The 22,057-nt window shown below is 45.2% G+C and overlaps 1 protein-coding gene across 2 annotated transcripts; it reads left to right on the top strand.

The window, feature by feature from the left end:
* The first annotated feature begins 638 nt into the window (after positions 1–638).
* CFAP52 (cilia and flagella associated protein 52) lies at positions 639–21,650 on the top strand. Of its 2 annotated transcripts, none has more exons than XM_035342637.1 (14): positions 639–764; positions 2,024–2,223; positions 2,892–3,028; positions 3,635–3,763; positions 4,811–4,910; positions 5,398–5,511; positions 12,819–12,919; positions 13,610–13,780; positions 15,705–15,853; positions 16,476–16,621; positions 19,015–19,166; positions 19,800–19,902; positions 20,154–20,265; positions 21,059–21,650. In XM_035342637.1, the coding sequence occupies exons 1-14, from the start codon at positions 701–703 to the stop codon at positions 21,232–21,234; spliced, it is 1,854 nt and encodes a 617-aa protein (XP_035198528.1). In that variant the 5' UTR covers positions 639–700; the 3' UTR covers positions 21,235–21,650. The 2 variants fall into 2 exon arrangements, with proteins under 2 accessions (XP_035198528.1, XP_035198529.1); XM_035342638.1 differs by lacking the exon at positions 639–764 and adding an exon at positions 779–798.
* Positions 21,651–22,057: the final 407 nt, after the last annotated feature.

Consider the following 22,057-nt stretch of genomic DNA (forward strand, 5'->3'; position numbering starts at 1 on the left):
GTCAGTTCCCGGGGAGCCGGTGGATTCCCGCAGGGACCTGGGGCCCAGGCGGGTCCCCCAGCGCCACACGCCCTAGCGCAGAGCTCCAGAAATGCACACCCGTCAGTGCAGCTCGGCATGGCCGCGACGGGGAAAAGCCCTGCACACATTTGTGCTGAAGCCAGCTTAATTCATTAGGGCCATTTCATCACCATATGAGGGGACACTTCTTTATAGTTGGGGTGCCAGAGCACTGGAACAGGCTGCCCAGAGAGGCTGAGTCTCCTTCTCCGGAGATATTCAGAACCTGCCTGGGTGCTGTCCTGTGTAACATGCTCTGGGTGACCCTGCTTGAGCAGGGGGTTGCACCAGCTGATCTCAGTGGTTTGATCTCTCAAGATCACTCTGTGATTCTGTGATTGCCGCGCCGGGCACGGCTTGGGCTCCCAGGAGACTGAACCCTGGAGGCAACAGCACCCAGGGCCAGCACGGGCACTGCGGGTGAAAATGGGGAGAGGGAGGGAGCACCACGGCTGGGTCTCCCTGCTGCTGCGTGTGGGGAGCGGCTGCCCGTGGCGCCGGGATCCCCTCGAGGGGCCGGGATCCCCCCGAGGGCCCGGGATCCACCCGAGGGCCCTGGATCCCCCCGCGAGGCCCGGCCCTGCCCTGTCCGGCCCTGCCCGCGCCGTTGCCATGGCGGCCGCGGCTCCGGCGTGAGGCGATGGCGGCGCCGGAGGGCAGGGAGGCGGCGGGGCTGGAGCTGCGGGCGGCCATCGGCTTCAACGGTACCGGGGCCGCCTGCGGGCTGAGGCGCCCGGGGGGAAGCTGGGGGAAGTGTGGGGACAGCGGGTAGGGCTTGGGGGGCACCGTGGGGGCAACTGGAGGGGCTGTGGGGAGCTATGGGGGCAGCAGGGGGGGCGATAGGGAGCTGCGGGGGCAGTTGGGGGGGTATGGGGCATCGTGGGGGCAACTTGAGGGGCTATGGGGAGCTATGGGGGCAGCTGGAGGGGCTGTGGGACATTGTGGGGACACTGGAGGGGCTTTGGGGAACTGTGGGGGAAATTGGGGCTTATGGGGCACCATTGGGACAACTGCATGGGCTATAGGGAACTATGGGGGCGGCTGGTGGGGGGCTATGGGGCACAGTGGGGGTAACTGGGGGGGCCATAGGGCACCTGAGGGAGTGTGAGGCACTCTACAGGGCACCTGGGGGCCCAAGGGACACAATGCAGGCAGGTTTAGGGGCGAACAGGACACTTTGGGCAGGTGAGGAGTTTGGGATGCATGTGGGCAGGTTTAGGGCACCCTGGGGTGCAGTGGGGGCCACCATGGATCTTGGCTGGGCTATGGGGCCATGGTGACAGTGCCAGGCCTGGGGCAGCGGGTGTGTGGGGTGCCCCACACCTGGCCGAGAGCAGAGCCGCTCACAGCATCCCTGACAGCAGGGCAAGAGTTCAGAGAGAAGGGTTGCAGAACAGGCAAGGTTTGATTGAATTGCAGGATTCACTATCTATTTATTTCCAGTTACCCAGCTTACCAGAATGAAAGGAGCTTCATCTCAAAATAAAGGCAAATCAGGTTGCACAAAACACAGCCATAAACAACCCCATGACTCAGTGATGGGGTCAGTAACGGGTCCTCACCAGCTGCCCGGCTTCCTGGGAAATGTGCAGCTATCTGAGGCAGGTCAGGGCACTGTGAACTGGCAATGTGGCCTTCATAAGTCAGCAGGTGCTCCTGGAGAACCTGCTGTGATGAAGGGCTCGGACCTCAGGGACAGTTAAATCTCCTGTTATCGGTAGGAAGCACAGCCCAAAATGTGTAAAGGTGACCCTTGAGTTTTACAGAGGATTGTTCTGTTGGATGGCTTTGGGTGGGAGCTGGAAGCCTCTCATTTTTGACCTCCTTTTGAAGTAAACCTTCAGCAAGAAGAGTTTCTCTTGGGAAGTGAAATCAGGAAGACCACCAGTGTGGAGGTGTTGAATTTGCCTGAGGTCCCAGACTGATGGTTGCCAGTGTTCCTTTCGCTTCCTTCCTCTTGTAGGTCATATCCCATTTGGCCTGATCTGCCACCCCAATAGGGAGCACCTTCTCTACCCGCTGGGATGTACTGTGGTTATTCAAGACATGGCCAGCAAGAAGCAGGTCTTCCTGCATGGCCACACCAACAATGTCTCCTGCATCGTCGTCTCAAGGAGCGGGACGTTTGTGGCCTCTGGACAAGTCACCTTCATGGGCTTCAAGGTGGGTAATGCTCAATGTTTAGCCATTTAATATTGACCAAAAGCCTGGAGGTGGCCTGCCAAGCAGTGGGAACACTTACTCATTTTTAATTTTATTAGAAAACAGATTAGAAATAGTGGGAGGACACTGCAGAAAACAGAGAGTCATGGCTACTCTGTTGCTGGGCGTGCCTTTATATTTTGGTGGAGCATTAAGCATTTCCCCTAGGATCAGGGTAACTAGATTGAGAGATTTCTTAGTCCCAATTCTTTTTATCAAAACTGTTGTGAACATGTGCCAGCCTAAATCCCATTAGACGTTAATTAATAAATGATGGTAGATTTAAAATTCTTTATGGTTTAATTTTTTAGTGCCTATTTGAAGATTCTGAGGCAGAAGGAAGGAATAAAGTATTAGGGTTTTCAGTATTTTAAAATCTAAGTCAAATACTCTTCCAGTGTACTCAGTAAATTTTGTTTCTGAAATGAAGCAGAGCTACTAAATTGGTAAGCTGGAATAATGTTTTGTGCAGCACTTGGTCTGAAGCATATTTCTACCATACCACACTGGGCTGGAAATAAGCTAACCTTCAGCTGGGCTGCTTCTAACAGAAGTTCCCTTCCTGCCAGAGCACTTCAGCGTATTACAGCTGATGCTCTGACTTTGACCTCTTTTGCTTTGGACTGCAGGCAGACATCATTCTGTGGAATTTTTGGAAGAAGGAGTTACTTGCTCGGCTGTCCCTTCATAAGGGTAAAATCGAAGGACTAGCGTTCTCTCCTAATGACCTTTATCTTGTGTCACTGGGGGGCCAGGACGATGGCAGGTAAGGATTTCCCCTTCTTGATGCGTAACTCCTGACCATTTGTATGGCAATGAGGAAGGCTGCTTAGGGAGTACTCACTCCTCCCTCTTCTGGCAATCCGATGCTTTCCCCGTCCTGACATCTTTCTTTAGGGCATCCTGTTCTGTCTGATGGAAGCATGCAGCATCCCATCCTGTCTGATGGAAGCTGGATTGGTACCCCAGAGTGTAGGGCTGGGGAAAACAAGGGGAGCAGCTAATTCTGAAGTTGTTTGGTCACTCAGAGATATGTCAACTGCACTGTTAGCTGATTTAACATATTGTCCTGAAGAATGAAGAGTGGAATAAAGTTATTTTAAATCAGATTCTATCTAAGTTATAATTTGAGTATTGCTCAGCAGGAGGAGTACCACAAATACATATCCCTACTTCAGGAACAAGGGATGTAAGCTGCAATTCCATGTGTTTGTCTCAAGGCTTTTCTCTAATAAAATATCTATGAGGTGATTTTTCTTGCTTATCCTTGTGGGAACAGACTGCAGGAAAGCAAGTCTATTCTTGCTTTTTTGATAAGTTTTTAAGTAACGTTAAAGAGCAAAGCTATTTAAAACCCCTCCTTCCTTTGCAGCGTGGTTGTGTGGAACATCCTAACTAGAGAGGCTGTCTGCGGGAGCCCTGCCTCAGCACGGAGTGCGGGCAATACAACCATTGTCGAGTGCTCTGGGTGCAGAGACGAGATGTTTGTTACTGCTGGAAAGTAAGGTTTTATTTACAAGAACTCTTAGGAGAAAAAGAACCCAGAGACTTCTCTACTTTTACAAAGGGTCTTTACTTAAATAGAAGGAAAGTTAAGCAATAGTGTGCTCGTGCCCCCTCCCCCCCCCGATGGACACATGAATATCCATCAGCTTGCCTTTTAAAGGGTTTCTGCCTGTTCTGTACGTCAGAGTCTGTTTTCAAAGCAGCATGCAGGGACTAGCACGTGCCACTTCTGTTCTGATAGCAGGATTTTGTATTCAGTATTCCCCTTGCAATGCTTAAAATATTTAGTTCCCAGTGTTTACATAAGAATAGCAGTCAGTGAGCGGCTCTGAACAATGCCTCATTAGTGCAGAAACAATGGTATCTTGCGAGTTGTTGAATCATCTCCTATCCTCTACAGATGTAATGTACACTTGGTCCCTGGCTTGTAACAAAAGTTGATCCAAAAAGTCACCTTTCACATGGGTTCGAGACAGCCCCCATATATCTAGCCTGACACTTAAACCTGCTGAGGAGCTGCAGCTCCCTTTAAATCAGGGAAAGGCTTACATGGTTTTGGCTGCAGTCGCACTTACAAATGCTGGTCTTTGCATTTTTAACACTTTGTAAGATGTAAGGGTGACTGTGCGTGAAGATACTCTGTTGGTTCCTAGCTGTCGATCAAACTGTGCTAGGAAATAGTTGAAAGTGTCCCCCTGTATTGCTCATTTCCTGTTCTAAGAAACAGGATTCCCACGGTGCATTATCTCTTTGGGGAATTAAGTGTCTAGGTTGTTACATACCCTCCCATAACCCTAGTGTATATTTCTGCCGAACCTTTGAGATTTTTGATTTATCTGGAAAAAAGTTACCATAAGAGACAGCAGAAAAGACAAAGGCTTATTCCTGGCCTCTCTGATTCTGTTCTTTTTCCTCCTTATAAAAATTTCATGATAATATGACCTCATAAAGACTCTTTCATTCTTCTAGTAGTGAAAGAACTGGGATATTTCTGAGTTCAGTTCCAAGCATGGATTTGATCCTGCTATATACTTTCTTGCAGTGGGACCATTCGAGTATGGGAACTGGATCTACCAAACAGAAAAATCCGACCGACTGAATGCCAGACAGGGCAACTGAGAAGAGTGATCACAAGTCTTAAGGTAAGGTTCAGCCAAATGATTTGGCTGGATTAAGTAACTCTCAACAGACTAGAAAAGACCATGAGCTTTTCTAGTAATGCTAAAAATGCCAACTGTAACTTCAGGATGGCAATCAAGTTGCTAAATTTTGGCTCATGGCAGGTGGTTTCCCATTGTTTCTTTATCCTGGGAAAAGTGTTTCTTTATCCTGGGAAAAGTGTTTTGGATGCTTCTGAAAAGAAGCAGCTTGTATTTTAGTCAGAGGTTTTAGCACCCAGACAATTCCACTTTTTCCTCAAAGTATTGCTTCGATTTGGTTGGAAAACATTGTACATTGCGCAGCGTTACAGATCTTTGTGTGCGATGGGCTAAAAGCACTGGCTATGTGCCCTTTGAGTAAATCCTGGCAATACAGGCACATAAAGCTAGTTATGTAGTACAGTGCTAGAGCTGGGACAAATGGCTCGGTATCTGGACTCTGTTCTCTTTTTTTAACACTTTCGTGTAGATAGCAGATGACGATAACTATTTTTACGCTGGCACATCAAGTGGTGATATCCTGAAAGTGAACACAAACAACAAGCTGATGACTGAGTATGGGCCTAAACAGAAGTTTAGCTTGGTAAGTAGCAGCTCTGTGACTTGGATTTTTTCCTTATCCTCCTCTTTATTTGTGACTGGAATTTGGGCAACCTCCTGGAGAATCATTACAAAGCGTATTCACAAACTACCCTGTGTCAGGGAGGACGAGAGGTGTGAATGTGTGTGACACGGTGGCTGTTCAGGTTGGAGCACTGGGAAGAGAATACCACGTCTGGGAAGAGAATACACAGGTCTTTGAGAAACCAGAACGGGAGCACAATGAGGGTTCACAGCTGGAAGGGAATAAGAGCCAGAATAAAGTAAAACTGAAGAGATGAAAGATGAGGGGAGAAGAGAATAGGCTGTGCCTTGTTTATGTGGTTCCTGTAATGAAACCAAAGGCTCCTGAGATCATAGGTGCATACTGTGCTATTACTGCAGTTTATTGTCCCCCCATTTGTGCCAGCAGAATTGCCTGTAGGTTAAGAGTGGATCAAGAATGAATTCAGCTGAAAAAACACCTGCAGCAGGGTAATTTTTGGCAGATATTATTTACAGCAGGGCCTCATAAACTCTTAAAAGCACAACTGAAAGAGGTAGTGTGCTTCTTTGTATTGGAAGCACAGAGAAAATTCACAAGAAAAACCTGTCTCATTTTTGCTGGGTCTGACAACATAGCTTGGTTTCAGTTACCCCCCTTAACTTCAGAGGTGAAATCTGTGTGGCAGGGCTGAGTATTCCCGGGCTGTCAGTGGCTTGTGTAAGGATCTATAAAACAGAATTTGTTCTTCCTCTATATTTTTTAGTTCCAGTTCTTATTGCTGTCGTTGACCCTGCTTTGAGCAGGGGAGGGCTGGGCTGGACGAGCTCCAGCGGTTCCTCCCAGCGCCAAGCTGCCCTGTGGTCCTGTGGTGCTGGTCTGCTCAGGGGACTCGTCTGGCCATGGCATTTAGTTAATAACCAAGAATCCAAAACTTTAAAGCAGTAAGCAGCGAGGATAACATATACCTCAGGCTTGCCTTACTGGGTGCTGACTTCAAAACTAGGTTTGAATAGTCAGCTTCAGTGGGATCAGAGTAGTGAGATTCGATGGGTTCCGCTAGGCTTTGGTGGGCTTTCTGTGGCACTAGTCTTACACTAAAGCACAGAGAAATTAAAGCATAAAAAATGCTTATTTTTGGCACCCATTTTGAGAGGTTTGATCCCTACCCTTTTCCCGTGGTATTTGATGTTATGTAGCTTTTTTATGTATAGGTCCAGCTGACCTTATTCACAGATTTCAGCGACCCATACTTTTGAAAGTCAGTCCCCAGAGTCTGCGTTGGCACCTGAGGAGCACACAATTAAGTACTGCTTGGAAAAATCTATTAAACGACTTGCTCAGCATCACAACAATTCTGGCGGAGGCTGCTACGTAGAATTTAGTTCTTCTGGACCACGTTAAGGCTTTTCAGTCAAGATGTGATCTGTTGTTTTTTTGGTTCATTACAAAAATCTCTGTTCTCTCATCACGTTATGACATTATACCCATCCTGACTGATGTCTCTAGGAGCTTCAGCTTCCCCACTGATGATGTAGAGGTATTACTGAAAAAGATAGTCTAGATGATATAATTAAAGAGTTTATTATAATGCTTATGCAGACGTGGGACAAAACAAGGTTGAGCAGTGCACACTGGTTCTGTTACTTTAACTTTGGAGTGCTCAGCTTCCTAACCTCAAAGCTCCTTTAAAGTAGTTTTGTTTGTCTGTAATTGGGACTCCTGGGTCTTGGTACAACGTTCCCCAGACAGGAATGTCTGCTGAACGAGGGGCTTTTGGCCTTCCATCGTTTGAGACTTGTGCTTGCAGGGAGCTGTAATCATAAACAAACAGGAACAGCTAGAACACTTGCTCCTGATTTCTCTTTATTTGTTGCTGTTAAATGACTTCTTAGAGCTTCTTGGTTTATAGCCAGTGGAGAGGGTAGCAGCGGAAAAATTCAAACCCTTTAAAAATTCAAACACTTCCCTGAAAAATCGTCTTGCGTAAGGTTGAATGTATTTTGTGATTCTATTAGAAACCATGAAAAGCAGTGAGCAGTGAGGGAAGCAATACAGCTGGAAGTACTGAAAGTACTGCTATGGATGCTGTGGGGAAATTGTCCTAGAAAGAAGCAGACGTTATTATTTGAGAGGAAACACAGGACTGACAGGAACTGTGAGAAAAATTCTTCAGTAAGCCCCAAAGAAAAAGCTACTCTGGACTCATTTTTCCAAATCTCCTGAACTTTGCCTGTACCAACACACGTCCATACAAACCACATCCATGCCCATGTACAGGGCAGTGTTTCTTGCATTACAAATGCATGCCCACATCTCTGGGATAACTTGGAGCCACTGAGTCTTTTTAAATATATTTCAATGTTTATCTATCTATTCTAGAAGGTTGGAGAAGTTATTATATTTGGTTTTCTCACTCGCATTGTATGTAAGTAGTTTAATTCTGTGTACGTATTAGGTGACAAGAGTGTACATATTTTGCTTTCCTTAGAAATAATCAGCAGACTTAAGATTTCTAAAATGCATAAGACCTCTTGTGGGTGTACCTGTACTGTATGCTGCTACGATCATCCTCCAGCAGTCATCCAGCAGTGTCTTGCATCCACGTTGGACCCTGGCTGATCTCTGCAGTTTTTTTATGCTGAAGATTGAATATCCCCTCTTTTAAATGCTGGCATGCTCTGACTCCTACATGGCATTACATGTGCCCCTCCTGGAGCACCTGGCTGAAGCCACACAGGTTCCTGAACTTCCTTCCAGTGAGGGAAAGGCACCAAGTATGTTTGAAACAAACCCTCACAGAAAACACACTTTTGAGACTGTCGCCAAACAAGTGATCAAATAGGGTCATTAGCACGATGCTGTGCAATCTGGGAGTTGAAAGAGAGCCGAAGGCCTCTTAGTGAAAAGGAGAGACTCAAGGCCAGACCACAGTCCCATCCAGGCTGAATCACTGCCTTCAGCTGGCATTGCTTCTGAGAGTGCAGAGCTGAGGAAAAACAGGACCTTTCGCTGTGCAAGAGACTGACCAGGTGCTAGGGGGAAGTTCCAGACGGAGCTGTCACAGCTCTCTGCCAGCCTTGTGGACGAGACCTGAGCTGGTAGGCAATAATGTGACTTAATGTTTTGTTAGTGTTAAGTAGTGACAGCTACGTAAGAGTACCACTGGTTGTTCTGGGAGGAGGGAGAGGCAGGAAGACACGCACGTTGGAGCGTCTATTTGTTATTCCCATGCAATCTCCTCCTTTGCCCTGTTGCTCAGAATGATCGTTTCCTTCTGCTCTGTTCCCTGACTCTCACCAATGCAGTTTCTGTATGCCTGAAATGAGACATGCATCACAGTCCATGCAAATCTGCATTGTTACAGTCAGTGAGAATGTGCTGGTGCCTTTTTATCTCCAGCTGCTCTCAGATCCACTCTCACACTCCCCAGTTCTCCCTTTCTGGCTTTGTACTGCGATTCCCCCTCTGCCCACACGATGCACATCCCTGCACACAAATAATATGTTGTCACTAGGCTGTCAGCAAGTCTCTCGGAACAGAAATAGAATCTAATGTTTTATGACAGAAATTTCCAATTGTAGCACATCCTTCAATACCAGAAGAGTATTTTGCAGGTATTTTTTTTAAAGTAAAAACCACAGCATTTATCAAAACAAAAGTATATGCATCCTTGTTTTTACAAAATTTAGTACATCATGTTGCTAACCCTAGGAGATGTGATGGGTGTTTTTTTTGCAGAGCTGTGCGTATTTCACGAGGCATCTTTTGTATCTTTATCTGTGGCGTGTAGTACTTCTTGTACCAAAAAAATCGTACTTCCCTCGCAGTACGAAGCAAAGCTGCCGCATTGCTTGTCTCAGGAGTGAGCCCTGCCCCTTGGAGCAAGGCATGGCTGCCCCAGAGCACGTTGTCACCTGGGATGGGCACGGGCCCTCCCGACCCGACCCGGTGTCCCCCTCTCCCTGTGAGCTGCCCTGCCTCGCCCTGTGGAGCTGTCCTCAGCACTTCGCTGCAGGTCTGTCGGAAAAGACGCGTGTTCATGACCTACCTTGTATCTCTGCAAGCCTTGTTCCTCGCTGACACCGGGGAATTATGAGCCAGTGGCGTACCACAAAACTCTGCACCTGGAATCTGTGGTGACCCCAAGAGAAGTGTGACTTCAGAGAAATTTAAATGACTTCAGATACTGCCTGGGTGAGGAGAAGTTGTTTATTGAAAACAGCTTCGGTCGACCTCAGAGGAACTTTGTCTTTCGATAAATAAGAATGTGTTTATTATACAGACGTGATCTGAAGATTTCTTTGCTTCTGTTTTGAAGAGGAGTGGCACTTCGCTAGTGTGAAGCAACTTGTTTGCCATCTAAATGAAGCTAAGTGCTTTCTGTAATGCCTGTAAATACTGGAGTGAACAGCAAGATTAATTTTATTCCCATCGCAGGCTTGAGGAGCTATTCGGCAGCCGTTCAGATGCAAAGTCAGATGTACCACTGCAGATGGATGTTCAGAATTAGTGGGGTGTTTTGCATTGCAAACAAAATATTTAAACGAGGTGTGCAGGAAGAGTTCATAGAGCACTGGAGAACTTAGCAAGAGATCAGAACGGGACAAAGAGCAAGAATCCCTGCAGGGATGAGGCAGGAAGGGGAAGGCTGGATTTGTGCCGGTATCTTTATAATCGCTCTTCAAAGCAGGGGTTTCTGTTTGTAAGAAGTAAATAATGAATGGTGATATTTTTAACCTCCTACGTTAACCTCTGCATTTCATCTACAGAAGGACTGTTAGTATCATAACACAGAGCATTCATCGCATCATTGCTAAGAACTGCCAGACTCCACGAATAACAAGTGCAACTCACAGAGCTGCTTGTTCGTGGTGAATGAAAGAACAGACTGGACAAGGAAGAAGTACGATTATTAAATTCAGGTCGAAAGCAAACTCTGGCCAGCAATGAATTCTGGCCAATTCGAGGTTTCTTTATTTTTTCCTTAAGTATATCTGCTCCCCTCACAGATTGGAAGAACTGAAGACAGTGCCTTGAAAAACTCAAAGCAGTGTGAAAACCCTATTTTATTAGCAAAGAGCAGGGAACTGTAATCAGGTAAATATTGTCATAGGCTTGATTTCTAATTCTGGCACCTGCCATAATGCTAAACCCCAGGGTCATCTGAGATGGCAGTCTCCACCAGGAAATAAAAAAGTGAAATAGATCAGAAGAAAGTTGACCGGCCTGTGATAACAAGGGACTCATAAAATGCTGCCAACACCTTCTAGGAAATTTTGCAAAACACTGTTTAGAAACAGTTCTGTTTTTTTTTTTAATTAAAAAAAAAAAAATCCCTTTCTTCTCGTGGCTTTGCTAAGAATATTTGTATGAAACCTAGCTGCCTGCCTGGTGGTGGGGTGCTAGCACGGCATCAAATCCTCTGTGGGTGCGGCGTTTTTCAGTGCTTATTCCTGATATTACAGGACACTGGGGTATGCTACTGGTGGAGTTAGACTAATGAAGAAATACAGTGAGATTAGATTATAAATTAAAAAAATAATAGTTTTCAACTTTTTTTCCTCCCTGCAATCCATGTTTATTTGTTCCTAAGGTTAAGTAGTCCTTAACCTGCAGCGCAGGCAGGTGCAAGGCTGCCTGGAACGCCAGCTACCAGGGGCCCCTATGTGCGAAGAGCCAAATGGCTGCAAATACTTCACTCAGTTATGTTATTACTGCTGAGCTGCTGGACAAAATCAAAACAAACCAAACAAAAAAACCATGGTGATGTTACACAGAATAAGGAATGAATCCACTCTAGGCAGTTACGTTTTATTTTTTTCTCCAAAAGGTATGAGCGAGAATTTAAAAAAATGAGCTGCTCCTGTTTGGTTGGATAACTGAACCAAAGCAATTTTTCCAAATTCAGCAGACTTTGTGGCTTTTGCAGCATCCTTTCTAATAGCATCCACCTCTGAACAGCTCAAATGTCAATTCTGTTTTTTTCTGTCTTGGCTTCCTCTGTCACCTTCCTTAGAGCTTCAGTCCTTTCCACAACAGAGAAAATTAACACTTCCTGGCCTTCATTCCACAAACACTCCACAAGTGTTTAATTTTGCTGGTACTATCACAAAAAGCTGCTGGTACTATCCCAACAGCTGGCAATAGAGCTTCTGAACTTAGGTCACGGCAACTGCTGTTGGAGTTGATATCGCAACTCATCGTGCCAGGCTGAGCAGAATCCCCCCACGTCACAGGAGCCTGGAGCTGGCCAGATCCGGCAGTCAGTGGCAATGGTTTCCTGCTGTCCTGGTGAGAGTGGAAGCGCCTCTCGTACATGCTTGATTTGTGGTAAAACTTAGTTTTCAGTCCCAGTTTTGACAGCATAAAGCTCCTTTGTTTTCCTTCCTCTTTTTCTTTTTTCCGTTTCAGTCATGCATTTGCTCCCCCGAGCTAGTGGGAATGTTCTGAGAGATTTGACCCCCGCAGAAGTAGTTTCATTCCTCTTGCAGCCTATTCTGGAGTGTCAGAGATTTTAAAGAATTCATCCATTGTCTTGTGTACAGGAGACCACCGTTACTTGGCAGGCAGCAGAACGGAAGCAGAGGTTGCCTTTTCTAATTCTGGAAATTTTGTAGTAAGGCTGAGGATTGTTTTTCTTCTGGCTGTAGTCTGGTATTTTAGCTGCTGAAAAGCATTTCTGCTTTTCCTGATGGCTCATCTCCCGATGGTTTGCTCATCTTAGTAAACAGCAGAAACCTGTGCCGATGAGCTGACGGATTTCCAAAGCTTTTCTGTGACAAGTGTGTTTTATTAGTAGCATGCGGGAGGTGGGATTGGATACTTCAGACAGAGAGGGGACAGGGAGGATCTGTCCTAAAAGCAGTCTTACGAAAGGATGCTTCGGCTGAGTCTTATCTTCTGTTGTTTTCACATCTGGTAGATAAAGAACCAGTGGAAGGCAAAGTGGAGGCACTGGTACAAAATGTGTGTAGTGTTCGCTGGAACAAGGTAAGGATGTGTAGGCTCATACATGGTCCCAGCTGCGCTGAGGGGTTCCTGCTGCTGCTATCTACTTGCTCTTTAAACACTTGTACCGTAGATGTTCATATATGCCTGTAATTAATAACTCTTTTCTTCCTTTTCCCTCTAGAGAACTGCTTTTAGCTCAGGTCAGTCAAAGAATACTGATAAAAGCACGTTTGAGTGGCATGAGCACCACCACAGGGAGCACGCTAAACACTCCGCTGTGCTATTCAGCATGGCTGCGTCGATACAGATACTCTTCTTCCATCCAACTGTGTTTTAATCCTGTTTCTTCCTAGGGAATCACAGCCTTGCTTTTGCTGAAGACAGGAGATTTAATAGTCGGCACCGGAGAAGGGATCGTGGCTCTCTGTAAAGGGTCAAACTACAAAGCAATGAAGTGAGTTTGTAGGTGGGAGAGTCAGAGGGTAGAGGTGATGCTTCCCCCTAAGGCTCAGGGTGCAAGAACTAATCACTTCTGCGGCATGGCATAATCCAAATAAATCAGTTTTTCAATCCTGCAGATAAAATAGATGTTGTTAAAATAGACAGTATGGTTCCAGCATAATGAATTTGAAGCAGATTGAAAATTACTGTATGCTTCTGCATAAAAGTGCATTGCCCTACTCATCATTCATTTTAAAGGACCATTGTTTCTTTTGGGGCATTAGGATTCAGATCCCAAATTGGTGTAAACTGAGACGGGTCTGTTGAAGTCAGTAAAATTATGTTTTACACTGCCTGAGGAAGATTAATATTTGCCATTTAAAAAGTGTTGGAGGACATGGGACTGTAAAGGAGTGCTCTCCCTAACTTTATAGGCACGTCTCAAAGTGCTAGAGTCCTTGCAAGGCTTTTTTCTGCATACGGAATAGGAAGCTGCAGGCTTCACTCTCAGTGGTGATTTGGAAATTGGGCTTGCACACAGTCATTTTGCATCCTTCGAATAGCCAACTTAGGGGTGCAGTTCTGAAAGCTTAGCTTTGTACAACTTAACGTGTTCCCAAAAGATCTAAAGTGTGTGGAAGTATTCTTGAATATGGGCTATTTAATTGCACTTAAGCGAGAATATTTTGCTTTCTCTTAACAGGAGGATTCAAGTTCAAGGTGGTGTCACTTCCCTGACAAGCAGAGGCCAGGGGCACCAGTTCTTTGTGGGGACAAACATGTGCCAGATGTATCGAATTAACTGTGCTGCCTTTAAAGAGGAGCTGATTGCTGCCTGTCATAATGAAGCCGTTCACGACGTCATTTTTCCTGTGTGAGTATAACTGACTGGGATGCTTTTGGCTGGCATGGAAGCCAGGATACCCATGTAACACCGTTCAATGATCAGGAACCCAGAGACTATTAACATCCTGAGGGGGTGATTTAAACAGGCACCTATATGCGGGCACCTACCAGTGAAATACACGTGTGACAGTGAGCAACTGCTTAAGAGCAGAAGGCAGCAGTTCTGTTTGAGAATTGGAAAAACAAACGATCTACAGGAAGAATTCTAAATAAAAGGACTATCATTATTTATTTTGGGTGGTGGCGAAGTCCCCCCTTTCTCCTATGGTTGGTGCTGTGAGACCTGGGCAATGTTAGTCTACCATTAGTGTGAATCTCAAAAATCTGCTTTTGTATGTCCTTTTGCTGCCAGAGTTTGTAGAGGTGTCTGCTTTTCTACCCACCTGGAACATCAGCTGAAACCTGACGAATGTAGCTGTTCCAAGAGGCTTTTTGGGTCTCAGCCTCACTTAGAATTTCACATTTGACAATATGGCATGTTATATTAAATTATAGGCTTGTGGTGTGTCTTCTGTCTGCATTTGTCTCATGAACAGACAGCAAACATCCCCCCTTTCTGTACAGTAGAATCGTGATGTTCTTATGAAAAACAAGGGATCCATTGTTTCCTCCCCCAACAGAGAATGGCAGTTTGATCCTGAAGGAAGTTTTGATATTTGGCAAGTTGTTGTTGCATTGCTTCTTGACACAGCACAAAGTATCAAATCTTACCGAGATACAACAAAGTGTGCTGGGTATTAACAGGGAGTGCAAAATGTCCTCATCACCAGCCTGAAAAATCCATATCCTTCCAATTTAATGAGTAAATCATTTGGAGCTTTAGAGTAATCTGACGCTAATATATCCACCTCGCACGTCTGCGTCACAGAGGTATTTAGTTGAGCTGGATTCAGGGATGATTGCAAGGACTACAGGGCTACATTCTTACATGCATATTTTAAACTTCTTATTTGTTAACTGCTCTTGAACAGTGCAGATCACTGACTTGGAAATACAGGCTTAATTTCCCTGTTCTGGCTTATTTCAGAACACTTAAATTGCTGACACTGTTCTGCTTTATAAAGCATCTGCACAAGCTTGGCTTGGAAGAGGCTACACTTTTGTTGGGCCAGTTTCCCCCATACTGTTTTGTCTTTCCAGGTGTTGATGGTGATGTTGAGCAAAAGGATGTGGCACCTCTCTAGATTTCACTGTCATATCCAGGGGATACGTGGTTTGGTTGTCCTCCTGCATAATTAATGTATCATTTTCTGCTGGATAGGGTTAATCTCATCCTGCAGAAAGTGGTGGTGGTATAAAAACATGCCCTCATGTCTCCTTTTGTTTGCTTGTTTATTGATATACTTTAAGAGCTTATTTCAAAGTATTCAGTCCCATAGCTTTTGTAACGTTGCAGAAGGTCTTTTTTATTCCCACGTGTATACCAATATATTATGAACAGGCTTTTACCATTTTCTCTATTGCTTTCAGCAGTGTTGAATAGGAACCATCCAGTAAGCAAGATCAAAACTGACATCTTTACAATATGTGGCTGCTGTTAGTCCCTGATGTTAAACCTCGGCAGTCAGCACCTCTGCACTCACTTTTCTCTCTATTATATGTAACGATAGAAGATTTCTAGAGACTGAATATGGGAAATAAACTTCACCTAAAGCAGAAGGAGTTATTTTAGTTTAATGTACCTGCTCCTTAAAATTACTCTTTGCATAGAAACCAAACCAGGGGAATTATTTGTAATAAAGGTCTTTCAGTCTTAACCATGGTGATCCCTACTGACAAGATTACAGCTGTACGTTAGAAACAGATGAGCTTTAAAAGATGGTTCAAGATCTGAGATGGAAGCTTTTAGCTGTATGCCTCCTCTCGTTAGCTCTTCTGTCTGAATTCCCCAGGGGAACTTCCGACTTGTTTGCCACCTGCTCCAAAAATGACATTCGTGTGTGGCACACCCCAGAAAACAGGGAGCTGCTGCGGATCGTCATCCCCAACATGACCTGCTACGCCATAGAGTTCATGAAGGATGGCAAGAGCATCATTTCAGGTACCGGCAGCCCCAGCCTACGTGAGTCCAGTCTATAAATGCTGCCAAACCTAATAAATGGCATCAGTGTATTAGAATGAAGAAAGATTTAACCTGGGAGCTGTTCCAGTCTGTTGCTGTGACCCGCAGGCCCCTTTGCTTGCAGCTGGTCCAACAGACTCTGCTCCCCGCCCCTGGGTGCTTTGGGGCTGCAGTTATGGCGTTATGTGGAAGGCGAGATTTTGAGCCCTTGCCTGGGATGTGAATTCCAGCAATTCAGAACTCAGTTCAGTCTTACTCAAAAGACCTCATTCTAAAATATTAACCCTGGTGTATGGAACAGGTTAACCTATGATGAAAGTAGAGCAATTTCCATGTAAGTTTGCTGGCCAATGCCACGTGCAAGTTGCCTACACAGGCCCTACCACAGCTCTAGGGCAGCAATGCTGTCCTGTCCCTCCACTATTACAAAACCAATTTGTCCACAGCCAGAACTAAAAAGGAATTAATTTTTAATAGTTTATGTGGGACTGTATAGTATAAAGGAGGCTAATAAGAAAAGGGTTCATTTGGACCAGAAAGAGAAACAATAGCTTGAGGAAAGTCTCTGCGCCTGGATAATCTGTTTCTTTATGTTCATCAGCTTGGAACGATGGGAAAATCCGTGCCTTCATGCCAGAGACTGGACGGCTAATGTATGTGATTAACAATGCCCATAGTTTGGGAGTGACAGCAATTGCTGCTACAAATGACTGTAAAAGGATCGTTAGTGGAGGAGGTGAAGGGCAGGTAATATTTTGCTTTAAAAACCCAGAGCAGCTTTGTGCTCTCATCACAGGACCTGGGAAAATTGTCTGTAACTGCTTAGTCAGAGAGTGAGCTATTCTTAGCTTCCACTTGAGCAGAGGACTGAGTCTGAAAATATTAGCCTTTGATATATGCAGATCTCTTGTTCTCAGAGGGTGTAATATGAAACAATGCCCCATTTTCTTCTGGCGTTTTAGTCTAGGAAAATCCTTCTGATGTAGAACATGCTCTTAATCCTCCTTTTTGTTCATGTCTCTTCCCTTATATTTGGCTTATGTGCATTTGTCATTGTTTGCAAACCTGTGTCTAACTGTGCTCTCACACAGATTGTCTTTCTGTCATTGCTTTAGAAGTCCTAGTCCTGTCCAATGTGACCTGTATGAATTCATTTAATAGCAGGAAATTCATTTTCTATGACTATATTGTCTGTGGGTAACTTAGTAATTTTCTGGGTTGGTAATATCTGGTTTCAGCAGTGATATTAGTAGAAGACTAATAATTTGGCTTCTAATAGATTTATGGAAACGTTCCAATGCACATAACAACACAAATCAGGAAACGTGTTTTAGGCATCATACTTGCGCACTTCAATAATTTTCTTCCAGCAATACAAAACTGATACCGTGTACTTTGGCTACTCCATGCACTTCATTTAGTTGTGGCCTTTTTCAAGCTGTAAAAGGGACACTCCTGTATTTTTTCCCAATTTTTAAATCATTTAAACACACTTTTTTTGTTTATATAATTTATTTTAAAAATAAACAATTAGACTTGGCTCATGTTCAGTTTCTTTCCTTTGGACTTCCTCTGTGCAGTCTGGCAAGCACTCAGAACCAGACATTTAAGTGTATCCTGACGGATTTAGCTGCTCTTCTGCTTTGTTTGTGTACCCTGATGGTGGTGTTCAGTGTGCCATGCTGAAGATTGCACAGGAAGTCTTGAAGAGTGAGGCACTGAACTTGGGTCTTCCAAATCTCAGGCTAATATCCTAATCAATGAACCATCTTTCAGAATCATTCTGTGCCTCAGCTCTCCTGTAGAGTGGAAGCAGCAGCACTGCCTTGTCTAACGGCATAAAGACATTAGAGATGATGAGCCACTTCAACCCTTCTCTAATAAAAGAACAGCTAAGTACCTTGGATGATTAGCGCTAGAGGATGCAGGAGATAGGAGACCTAGATTCTGTGTGAACACACAGAATGGCACAGGCTGCGGTTAGTTGATCTCTGAATTGAAAAAGACAGCTGAGACAGAATTAAAGCTAGAAGGTTGGTTAAGCAGAAATGGGAACTGTGGGGAGCACTTGCAGCATTCATTCAAAACACAAAGAGGTGTTCTGAAATGCTAATGGTTCTGTCGGAGTCAATCATCTGAAAGCCGTGACGTTCAGGGTTTCTTAAGGGGTCTGGGTGCTCTGGTCATCTAGCCAGCGGGAACTGGACATCCAGATCCCATAGGTAACTCGGCTTCAGGCTTGAAAACATGGAAGGTCAGCACTCTCTGCTTTTCATCCCAGCATCTAAATTACTAAATTTGCACTAGCATTTGACCTTAGTGGAACGTAAACGCAAGCTGATAATCATGAAGCTTGGCACCAGTGGAACAGTAAATGCAAGGTGTGAAGAATCAAGTCCTCAAAGCAGAAAGATTTCTGCCTCTGGGAAAAGAGGTGCTCTCAGGCACATACCTCACATCAAAGATTTAAAGAGCTGTTTTGTATTTACTAGCATTATAAGTACCACAAATAGCGGGTAGCTTTTTTTAATTCTATTTCAGAATCCTTGATCTTTGGTCTTTAAAGCACTGCCAGAAATATATCATGGGCTAGGTGCTTATTCCTGACGGAGATACGAGTACACTGAAACATGGGAGGGTGTGGGCTCGCCAAAGCATTATTTTAGGATTAATGGTCAGGAATTCCCAAACCAAGTAGATTACACTCTCAGGAATCTATCTAGAGGATAGATTTAGATTACACCTTAGGAAGAAATTCTTCACAGTAAGGGTAGTGAGGCACTGGCACAGGTTGCCCAGAGCAGCTGTGGGTGCCCCATCCCTGGAGGTGTTCAGTGCCAGGCTGGCTCGGGCCTTGGCCAACCTGATCACCAAAGGGTGCCATCCCTGCGCATGGCAGGGGTTTGGAACTGGAGGATCTTTAAGGTCCCTTCCACCCCAAGCCATTGTGTGATTCTATGAACCCAGCTCCATTTTGTGAGTCAGCTGCGTGAGTAACTCATGGAAAAATACTGACAGTCCATTGACATTCAGCTGCCATACAAGTTATAAGGGAAGTGCAGAGTTTAGGAAAGCCTAAGGCATCGTGCTGAGCTCAGAACCAGGCAGTTAAAGAGCTGATGTTTGCTGCTGATTTTCAGGTGAGGGTCTGGGCAATCGGTGAGAAAACTCGCAAACTGGAAGCAGTTCTGAAGGAGCACATATCTACCGTGTCTTGCATTAAGATTAAGAAGAATGACCAAGAGTGTGTCACAGCCAGCCTTGATGGAACGTGCATCATCTGGGATATTGTGTAAGGAGACAGAGGAGTACTGCAACACGCTTAAAGCGCTGGTCACTGTTGGGTCTGTGTGTCCTATCTGGGACACAACATTGTGAGGAGGAAGGGGAAAATGAGCCTTAGAAAATGAAAATTACTAGAAAGAACAATCAAGTCAGGAAAGGCAGAAGCTCCAAGACTAGAAACTTTTCAGAAAAGTTTAGACAAGCATTGGCCCGAGTTGGTTAGTTGTATCAGATCGTGTATCAGGCAAGGGGATGGAGCAGATGATTTCCTAAGATTCCAGCTAGCTCTGTTTTCCAGCACTGTATGACTCTGGACCATCTCTTGCTGGTCTCTAGATTTTCTGTACTGTCGTAGGGGTAATGATACTCTTGCATAGTGTGTAGCACCTAGAAAGCATTCTGGACTAGAAATCTTTTTTTCACATGACAGCAGATCAAAAGTCCGACAAGGCAACTGTGATAGGAAATAGAACTGATGAGCCTAAATTGGCTTCGTGAAAACCTGAAGGTGGACCAGTAGAAAGAGATACCACCCAAGTAGGAAGAGATACCTGATGTATAGCACAGGTGGAGAGGGTTCAGGCAGTCCAAATTTGATTTTTGACCTTATTGTTCTATCCTGTTTTGGGGTGTTTTGCAGGCGTTCTGTAAGAAAACAAATGATTCTAGCCAACACATTGTTCAAATGTGTGTGTTACCATCCTGAAGAGTACCAGCTAATTACCAGTGGGACAGACAGAAGGGTAAGCAAAACTCCCGGAATCCTGCTGGCAGTAATCCCACCAAGTCTGGCTGCAGACATTTCAAACAGCCAGAATCACACAAGGCCACGATAAAGCCAGGCCATGCAACCTAGGGAAGGCTTCCCATACAAGCAGGGGCTTGTGGAGGAGCTCCCATACTTTGATAGAAGTAAGTTTGTGTTGTAGGGCAGCACTGAAATCTTTGTGCTCTTTATGTACAACTGAGCTCTCATCTCTGGTCTGCTCTCTAGATTGCATACTGGGAAGTGTATGATGGCTCTCCAATCAGAGATTTGGAAGGCTCGCTGTCGGGTTCCATCAATGGGATGGACATCACATCAGATGGGGCATACTTTGTCACAGGTGAGTGGGTGGACGAAACTAGGAAAGAGGAGACTATATTAAGACCAGGAAGAGCAAGGCAAGGGTCTCAGTAAAGAAAGAAAAAACTAAAATGAGGGTCAGCTAAAAGGCAAAATAAAATGAATCACTGAAGAAAAATACTTTGGAAAAGGCTGTGATTCAGACTTGGAAGATGCTGTGGTTCAGTCTTGCAAGGTGTAATTTAAAGGTTAAGGCGAGGTTCAGCTGTCCCCAGGCGAGTACAGGGTTGCACCTTGCCCTGCTCCTCATGTAGTTCCGTCATGTTCACGGTGCACTTGGATGATTTGTTCAGGTGTCCTCCTCCAGAAGCCTTGCTCTCAGTTTGCAAGCACACGTGGCTTCAGGCTCCATCCAGCCTCAGGCTCACACGTTCCCCACCGCCGTGACATCTCTTCTGGGAGCCTAGCGCTAGCGTAGAGGAGCCTTGGTACTGCATATATTGACTGTAGCTAAAACAGCAGGCTTTGTGTCAGCACCAGGTTTTAGGTTAAGCCAGTAAGCCAGCGTTGGTTAAGAACCTTTTGAAGGCCCTCAGTGCTGGTACCAGTCGCTGGCCATAGCTTACTGGTGCTGCTGGTGCAGATCTGAGTCCTCTACTGGCCACTGAGTCTTCTTCAGCCGAGCAGAAGTGGGCTTTGCCGTAATGCTCAAGACAGTGTCTCCCACCCTTCCTAAATTAAATGAATGCCAAAGTATTCCCCTGCCTTCAGCTGGGAACAAAAAGCAGCAGAACTCTGTGTAATCGTTTGTTCTTCCTTTGTGCCCGCTGCAGGTGGTGATGACCATCTGGTGAAAATGTGGGACTACAACGAGGGTACAGTGACTCATGTTGGAGTGGGCCACAGCGGCAACATCACCCGTCTCAAGATCTGCCCTGGGAACAAGTACATCGTGAGTGTGAGTGCAGATGGTGCCATCCTGCTCTGGAAATACCCGGACTTCCCCTAACAGCTGGCACAGGAGCTGCTGGGCTGCTTCTTCCTTGGCCCATCCTACAGCTCCTTTCTGCTTACAGATGAGGTTGTTTTAAAGCATTCGTACTGTTAGAGGAGAGAACCATTTTTCTACTCTCTGTTATGAATTTACCAGATCCTTCAGATGTCCTTTCTAGCACTAAATGAATAGGTCTGATTTTTTTTTCCAAGGGGGTAAGAATTTCCTCTTCCTCTTAGTTTGGAGTGGAAGTATTCATCACTTCTGAAAATCATCCCAGCTGTTGTAACAGTGGTGTTTTGTTACTGCCACCTTTCCTGGCAGTCTCCAAGCCTATTCTTGCTCGTATGACTGCTCATTTGTGTGCTCTCTCTCTTGTTCGTCCCTGCCCCCTTCTGTCCCTTTCTTTAATGAATAACTTGTTGTGTAAATTCAGTCTTCTGTGTTCATTTTAATTTGTCGGGTCTTGATTAAGGAGAAAGCCCTCAGCTCCAACTCAAGTGTTTAACTAGGAGGCTCTTTGACTCAAGCTTTTAAATCAGTGTTCTCAAAGGAATGCCAGGTCTTTGGGGCTTCTTCATTCGCAGTGTCCAATCTAAAACTCTGTTCAGAGGCCTGATTTTCAGGAGTGAGAGCGCAATCGTTTCTAGAAATGCCTGGATGCCTCCAGCTGGACACATTCAAATTCCCAGTCATTGCCCTAATTTTTCAAACAGGCTCCAAACAGCATGAAGTATGTATTCTGTCCGAGTATCTGGTATCATGTCTGGCATTATAGCCAACAGCTCTCGAGATACTGTTTGTTTAAAGATCAGCGTAGGCAGCCAGTCTGTGAAGT

This window comes from Oxyura jamaicensis, chromosome 18 (genome assembly GCF_011077185.1).
Source record: "Oxyura jamaicensis isolate SHBP4307 breed ruddy duck chromosome 18, BPBGC_Ojam_1.0, whole genome shotgun sequence".
NCBI classification, from domain to species: domain Eukaryota; kingdom Metazoa; phylum Chordata; class Aves; order Anseriformes; family Anatidae; genus Oxyura; species Oxyura jamaicensis.